This window comes from Pseudorca crassidens, chromosome 3 (assembly GCF_039906515.1).
Source record: "Pseudorca crassidens isolate mPseCra1 chromosome 3, mPseCra1.hap1, whole genome shotgun sequence".
NCBI lineage: Eukaryota > Metazoa > Chordata > Mammalia > Artiodactyla > Delphinidae > Pseudorca > Pseudorca crassidens.
The window spans coordinates 115,580,735-115,588,998 of NC_090298.1; the positions used below are offsets into that span (position 1 = coordinate 115,580,735).

The 8,264-nt window shown below is 55.7% G+C and overlaps 1 protein-coding gene across 1 annotated transcript; it reads left to right on the top strand.

The window, feature by feature from the left end:
* Positions 1-4,232: 4,232 nt before the first annotated feature.
* EGR1 (early growth response 1) lies at positions 4,233-8,044 on the top strand. Its single transcript, XM_067731880.1, has 2 exons — positions 4,233-4,828; positions 5,530-8,044. Exons 1-2 carry the CDS (start codon positions 4,528-4,530, stop codon positions 6,822-6,824), a joined length of 1,596 nt encoding a protein of 531 aa, XP_067587981.1. The 5' UTR covers positions 4,233-4,527; the 3' UTR covers positions 6,825-8,044.
* Positions 8,045-8,264: the final 220 nt, after the last annotated feature.

The window sequence follows — 8,264 nt, forward strand, 5'->3', positions numbered from 1 at the left end:
CTTTCCGCCGGGCTTCTTTCTCACTCATGCCCCCTCACAGCGAGCGCGAAGGTGGGCAGTGCGTAGGGGCTCTGAGCCAGCTGTTGTCACTGTTTCTGGGTGGAAGCTGCCTTCTAGGGGCATATACCGTGGAGTCAGGACAGAGTTGAAAAGGCCACCTCCTCCTTAGCACTGTGTCTGATACACGCAATGGCCAATAAACCTCTTTTTAAAAGAATGAATGTTTTATTCAACTGTATCTCCTACTACTTCCCAATAGGAATGCTTTCTACTCCAGCGCATTTTTTCTAGACAGACCACACATGGACTCTCCTGGCCAACCCACCCCCAACCCCGGCCTGAAAGTGCCTCTCATCTCCTCACCACAAAGTTTGTTCCTCATCATGTTGTTTCTCCAAAATATCATCCTTGTCCTTTTCCCAGCCCCCTATCCTCTATGTTCTGTAGCGTAACTGACTTTTGGTGGCTAACAGGGCTGCTGCCTATTCTTAATTCTCTTGTAACGTGGAATCCAGGCTTGCTTCTACCCAACTGTAAGCTTCTCAGTGGCAGGGGCCTATGCGTTAGGCCTTATTCCCAGGCCTTGCCCACAGAAAGTCCTCAAAAAAGTTTTTTGTTGTTGTGTATAATGGGTGTATTAATCAGAACCTGCTGTGTTGTAACAGAAACTGAAATAAGTTTTATTAAATAAAAAAGGAATACACTGACCTGTGTAACTAAAAGGCTCAGGCTGTATCCAGAGACTTACTCTCTATGTGTGAATCTATTTTCTAATTTCCTCTGCACTGGCTTCATTCTCAGGTAAGCTCTCCAGTCCTGATGGCAAGATGGCTTCCAGGCTTACATTCCATTGGCTTAGTACCACCTGGGTAAGAGAATTCCCCTTGTTCAAGAGTTCCAGAAAAAGTCCAAGAAGAGATTCTCATTAGCCTGGTTTGGGTCATGTGCCCATCCTGATTCAGTGGCTATGCCTAGGGAGATGGAATGCTCCTGGACTGTTGGATGGAAGCGTCCTAGACAGATGGCCAGGCAAGGGTGACATACCCTCTCCTAGAACTAGGATGGGGTTCTCTTCCCTCAACCACATGGATTGGGGTGGCTCTCCAGAGGAAATAACTGGCAGGGAGCACTTAGGAAAAGAAAGGTTGGACATGCAAAGCAAAAGATGTAGATTGTTAGGATTTCGAGTGCCCAGCTTCAGTGAGGACCTGAAGATACCGTAGGTCAGCTTACACATTAGAATCACAGGGGAACCAGTTTGCCCTGGCTGGGGGAGGAAGATGTGCTCTTGGAGTCTGGGCAGCTCCTGAGAGACAGAAGAAGGATCCTAGGACAAAGTGCCTGCTTAGTTCTGGCCCTCAGGAGCTCAGGAAGATTGTGATTCAGTTAGCCTAGGGTAAAACCTTTCTTTTTCAGAGCTCCACAGTGATTCTGCTGCACAGTCAAGGTTGAAATAATTCTGCTCTAGGAAATGATGTTCTACTGCCGCAAGAAGGATTCTGATTAGCTCTTCAGGACAATGTCCCCTGTGTTAGAATTGGAATGTTTCTCCTTCTCTGTACAACTTTTCAGAAAAGGGTCACTGGGGTTTGCTTGGAGGCTGAGGATGGGTGGGTGAGCTGTGGGTGACCCTGTGGGGGTCATAAATAACAATAGCCACTGTTTACTGAATGCCAACAGCAAGGCAGGCACTGTGCTTTATTTAGGACTTCACAGACAGAAGTCCACGTGAGTTTCAGTCTTCACAACAATCCTTCCATGTGGGCATCATTAACATTAGCTTTTTTTTTTTTTTTTTTTTTGCGGTACGCGGGCCTCTCACTTTTGTGGCCTCTCCCGTTGCGGAGCACAGGCTCCGGATGCGCAGGCTCAGCAGCCATGGCTCACGGGCCCAGCCGCTCCGCGGCATGTGGGATCTTCGCGGACCGGGGCACGAACCTGCGTCCCCTGCATCGGCAGGCGGACTCCCGACCACTGCGCCACCAGAGAAGCCCAACATTAGCTCTTTTTTACAGTTGAAGAAAGATACAAAATTCTGGCCAAGGTACCCCACCAGGAAGTAGCAAAATGGGCATTCAGACACAAGACATCTGACCCTGACTGGCCTGGCCTTTCTGCCCAGCAGGAGGCCTCAGAGAGGTGCCTCACTCTTGCTCCTAATGAACAACTCGGTAGGCGGTGGGAGTGGACACCCACCAGGCCCTAGCATTTGGGATGGGGAGTTCAGACCTAGAGCACAGAGAGGAGGGAGCCCTGGTTCACTGCCGGATTTCTTAAGCCGGTTTTTATAAGAAAGGTAGGGGTGTGTGTGTGTGTGTGTGTGTGTGTGTGTGTGTGTGTGTGTGTGTGTGTGTGTGTGTGTGTGTGTGTGTGTGTGTGTGTGTGTGTGTGTGTGTGTGTGTGTGTGTGTGTGTGTAGGATTCAGAGGGATGAAGCCCAAGATAGCTACGCCCCCCCCCCAATTTAAACCCTCCGACACCTACTTCCTGAGGCTGTTTAGGTTCAAGCAGACCCTAACCCGCCCCCTTCCCTCCCAGTATCGTCAGCAAGCTCCTTCCACACACACACTTTCTGCTTTCTTTTTAAATTCAGAAAAACACCACCTCCCCTGGATTCAGAGCTAGAGCAGAAGCCTTCCCCTACCGGAATCCCAGTTCTCTTTTGGTTGCGCACTTGATTGTGGGGAGGAGGGCGGGGACGAGACAGGGAGGGCTTCCTCGTTTGCGTCCCGCTCCTGGGAGACCTGCGGGAACCATTCCAGTCTACTCCCCTCTCCTCCCACCCTCGCCCTTGGCCTGGCTCGAGGAGGGGAGTGTTATCCCGCCCGGGATTTGGGCGCCTCGGCTGTGGCGGCTCCCCAGGGACTGCAGGGGTAGCCCAGGATGCGGCGCCTGCTCAGTTCGCGCTCACTGCGTCTAAGGCTCCCCCAGCCTGGCGCAGCGCCCAGCACAGAAGCCGGGAGGGGGAGAAAGACGGCGGCGGAAGAGCCCACTCGGCCAGGGGCCGGGGGAACCGAGCTGGAGGGACCTCCAGAGGGCAGCACCAACCCGCCAAGCAGGTCCTCTCTTCGAGCCAGCCTGGGGTCCCCAGACAGTCCACAGGGAAGCCTCCTTTTCAGATTCCCACACTTCCCGCCCCACCTCCACCTGTTCTGGATAAAGGTGGGACAGTCTCCCACCAACACAGGGACCACCAGCTCCTGGTGGGAACAGCACTCAGGTCTCTCCAGAAGCAATCAGCTTACCTCGTCCAACCACCCAAACGTGGGATCTTCCCCAGAGGGACCAGAGAACAGCCTTTTGGTTCGGGTGGCACAGAGGGATCCCCAAGCTCCAGCAGCCCCACCCCATTGGCAGATGGCGGAGAAACAGATGGCCCACCGTACCGCACAGGAAGGAACCCAGGAACCATCTGGCCGTTATTTCCTAGCCTCAGTTTCCCCCGCGACACTTGGAAAGGCACCATGCCATTGGTCGAGGCCTGGGGTCAGGGCCCCGCCTCTCCTGGGCGGCCTCTGCCCTGGCCAGCCCAGCAGCTCCTCCCCTTCGCTCCCGCCCGGCTCCCACGGTCCCAGAGGTAGGCGGGCGAGCCCTGGATCACGGTGGCAGAACCCAGGTCCTACTCGCCCTCGCCCCCGCCCAGGGCCTGGGCTTTCCCAGCCCAGTCCCCGCCGGGAGCCTCGAAGCGCATAGAGCTACGCGCCTGGAACCCTCCCCGCCTGGGCGTCCCCAGCTCTTGCGCGCGCGTAGGGCTCCCGGCTCGGAACCAGGGAGGAGGGAGGGAGGCAGGGAACAGCAAGCAGCGACCCGGAAACGCCATATAAGGAGCAGGAAGGATCCCCCGCCGGAACAACCCTTATATGGGCAGCGCCTTATTTGGAGTGCCCAGATATGGCCCGGCTGTTTCCGGCTCCGGGAGGAGGGAAGAAGGCGGAGGGAAGGGGCGGGGGCAACGCCGGGAACTACGGAGCAGCTTCGGTCCGGGAGTCCTCAGCTGTGGCTTGAGCACTAAGCTTCCTCAAGGCCTGGGCACCCAGGGTGTGGGAGCCGGCGTCGGGCCCAGGGTGCGGGATGGCAGTGCCTATGGCTCTTGGAGAGGGGGCTTCACGTCACTCCGGGTCCTCCCGGCTGGTCTTGCCATATTAGGGCTTCCTGTTTCCCATTTATGGCCATGTACGTCACGAAGGAGGTGGGTCCATGTCGTTCCAGACCCTTCAAATAGAGGCGGATCCGGGGAGTCGCGAGAGATCCCAGCGCGCAGAACTCGGGGAGCCGCCGCCGCCAGCTGCCGCCGCCGCTGCCACCAGCTTCCGCCGCAGGACCGGCCCCTACCCCAGCCTCGGCAGCCGCGCCGCGTCTACACCGGCCGGCGGCGAGGGCGAGCCGGCAGACCCCACCTGCGCTCTCCACAGTGTGCCCCGCGCCCCGCATGTGACCTGGCCAGGCCCCCGAGAGGTGTCCCCCGCAGCTCCTGCCCCGGGCTGCGCCCACCTGCCCCAACACCAGCTCTCCAGCCCACCAGTCCGGGATGGCGGCAGCCAAGGCCGAGATGCAGCTGATGTCCCCGCTGCAGATCTCCGACCCCTTTGGCTCCTTTCCTCATTCGCCCACCATGGACAACTACCCTAAGCTGGAGGAGATGATGCTGCTGAGCAATGGGGCTCCCCAGTTCCTCGGTGCCTCCGGGGCCCCGGAGGGCAGCGGCGGTAACAGCAGCAGCAGCGGGGGCGGTGGAGGTGGAGGGGGCGGCAGCAACAGCAACAGCAGCGGCGGCGCCTTCAACCCTCAGGGGGAGGCGGGCGAGCAGCCCTATGAGCACCTGACCGCAGGTAAGCTGTGGCCTACGTCGAGGGCTAGCCCCTTCGCCACCATCCTGGAGTCTGGTCCTTCCCCACGGCCTTTGCAGCGCCCCTTCACCGCGGCAGTGCTTCTGGACTTAAGGGATGCAAGTGGGGTTTCCCTTCCATTCCTGTCATCCCCAAGGTCCTGTGTTAGAGGAATGCCTGGGGACATCCCCCACCCCCTCCTCGTCCTTAACGGTGCACAGGGGAGCCAGCTTTTGTTTTGGAAGGAGAGCTGTGGGGCTGCGGGGGTGGGGGGAGGGGGGGAGGGCTTGTTTTGACGAGCAGGGCTGCGCCCCCTCCGCCTCCAGGAAGGCTAGCCTGCCTCCTGTCCCCAGGGAAGGACGGTGATCCTTGGCCAGGGATGTCTCGGCAGCCCCGGGTAGGGGTCGCGCACTAGCGGTGGCCGAGGGGGTGCTGGCGGGAATCCCTCGCCCTCGCAGCCGCTGCTGCGGAACGCTGGGAGCTGCAGTGGAGGGGGATTCTCCGTATTTGCGTCAGCTGTTGTTGAAATGGGTTCTGCCTCTGGATCGGGTCCAGGAACATTGCAATCTGCTGCTATCAATTATTAACTAGCTCAAGAGTCAATGGTAGCTGGCCCGACCTCTCGCCTGGCAGCGTGGGTCCTCCTCGCCCTCCAGTGATTGCTCTCCAGTAACCAGGCCTCCTCCCTCTCTCTCTCCTGCCAGAGTCTTTTCCTGACATCACTCTGAATAACGAGAAGGTTCTAGTGGAGACGAGTTACCCCAGCCAAACCACCCGGCTGCCCCCCATCACCTACACTGGCCGCTTCTCTCTGGAGCCTGCACCCAACAGTGGCAACACCTTATGGCCTGAGCCCCTTTTCAGCCTGGTCAGCGGCCTCGTTAGCATGACCAACCCCCCAGCCACCTCATCCTCAGCATCATCTCCAGCGGCCTCCTCCTCTGCCTCCCAGAGCCCACCCCTGAGCTGCGCAGTGCAGTCCAACGACAGCAGCCCTATTTACTCAGCGGCACCCACCTTCCCCACACCTAACACCGACATCTTCCCTGAGCCACAAGGTCAGGCCTTTCCAGGCTCAGCAGGCACCGCGCTTCAGTACCCACCTCCTGCCTACCCTGCTGCCAAGGGTGGCTTCCAGGTCCCCATGATCCCTGACTATCTGTTTCCACAACAGCAGGGGGACCTGGGCCTGGGCACCCCAGACCAGAAACCCTTCCAGGGCCTGGAGAGCCGTACCCAGCAGCCTTCGCTCACTCCACTCTCTACCATCAAGGCCTTTGCCACACAGTCGGGCTCCCAGGACCTGAAGGCCCTCAACACCACCTACCAGTCCCAGCTCATCAAACCCAGCCGCATGCGCAAGTACCCCAACCGACCCAGCAAGACTCCCCCCCATGAACGCCCCTACGCCTGCCCCGTGGAGTCCTGTGACCGCCGCTTCTCTCGCTCAGACGAGCTCACCCGCCACATCCGCATCCACACGGGCCAGAAGCCCTTCCAGTGCCGCATCTGCATGCGCAACTTCAGCCGCAGCGACCACCTCACCACCCACATCCGCACCCACACAGGCGAGAAGCCATTCGCCTGTGACATCTGTGGGAGAAAGTTTGCCAGGAGTGATGAACGCAAGAGGCATACCAAAATCCACTTGCGGCAGAAGGACAAGAAAGCAGACAAAAGTGTGGCCTCTGCCGCTACCTCCTCTCTCCCTTCCTACCCATCCCCAGTGGCTACCTCTTACCCATCCCCAGCCACCACCTCATACCCATCACCCGTGCCCACCTCCTACTCCTCTCCCGGCTCCTCGACCTACCCATCGCCTGTGCACAGTGGTTTCCCGTCACCCTCCGTGGCTACCACATACTCCTCCGTTCCTCCTGCTTTCCCTGCCCAGGTCAGCAGCTTCCCTTCCTCAGCTGTCACCAACTCCTTCAGCGCCTCCACAGGGCTTTCGGACATGACGACCACGTTTTCTCCCAGGACAATTGAAATTTGCTGAAAGGAAAGGAAAAAGAGAGAAAATGAAACACAAGAGACTTAAAGGACGGGAGGAGGAGATGGCCATAGGAGGGGGCTCCTCTTAAGTCAGATGGAGGTTCTCAGAGCCAAATCCTCCTCTACTTGACCCCAGGGTCGCTGTGGAAGGTCTGTTGGCCAACAATTCTTTCTGTCCACTTCCCTTTCCTCCCCAGGACCTACTCCCTTTGACTTCAGCTGCCTGAAACAGCCATGTGCAAGGTCTTCACTTCTATCCAAAGAACTTGATTTGCATGGATTTTGGATATATCATTTCAGTATCATCTCCATCGTATGCCTGACCCCTTGCTCCCTTCAATGCTAGAAAATCAAGTTGGCAAAATGGGGTTTGGGCCCCTCAGAGTCCAGCCTTGTACTCTTGTACAGTGTCTGTGCCATGGATTTTGTTTTTCTTGGGGTACTCTTGATGTGAAATAATTTGCATACTCTATTGTATTATTTGGAATTAGATCCTCACTTTGGGGGAAAAAAAAAAAAAGAAAAGCCAAGCAAACCAATGGTGATCCTTTGTTTTGTGATGATGCTGTGACAATTAAGTTTGAAGCTTTTTTTGAAACAGCAATTCTCGGTATTAATCGGAGCATGTTTCAGAGTGTTGTTCTGTTAACCTTTTTGTAAATATTGCCCGACTGTACTCTCACATGTGGCAAAATATGGCTTGGTTTTTCTCCTTTTTTTGAAAGGTTTGGGGTTTTTTTTTGTCCTTTTGGTTTAAAAAGTTTCACGTCTTGGTGCCTTTTGTGTGATGCGCCTTGCTGACGGCTTGACATGTGCAATTGTAAGGGATGTGCTCACCTCTAGCCTTAAGGGGGGCAAGGAGTGGTGATTCAGGGGAGGCTTTGGGAGCAAAATAAGGAAAAGGGCTGAGCTTGAGCTTCAGTTCTCCAGAATGTAAGAAAACAAAATCTAAAAATCAGAACTCTCAAAAGTCTATTTTTTTAACTGAAAATGTAAATTTATATATATATTCAGGAGTTGGAATGTTGTAGTTACCTACTGAGTAGGCGGCAATTTTTGTATGTTATGAACATGCAGTTCATTATTTTGTGGTTTTATTTTACTTTGTACTTGTGTTTGCTTAAACAAAGTGACTGTTTGGCTTATAAACACGTTGAATGCGCTTTACTGCCCATGGGATATGTGGTGTATATCCTTCAGAAAAATTAAAAGGAAAATAAAATAGCTGTGGTTGGGTGTGTTTCCTGGGCTAGGGGGAGGCCTCTGTAGTAGCCGTCTCTATCGAGGGGTTTGAGGGGCTTTTCCAGAGACAAGGATATTCCAACCAGAGACGTGCCCACTGTGTGTCGCTGGAGTGAATTCTTCGAGAATTGGGTTTGGGTCTCCTCTTCTTGATACTGGGCCCATTCCTCAGTCTGGTGGGCTTCAGGCTTATCTTGGTTAG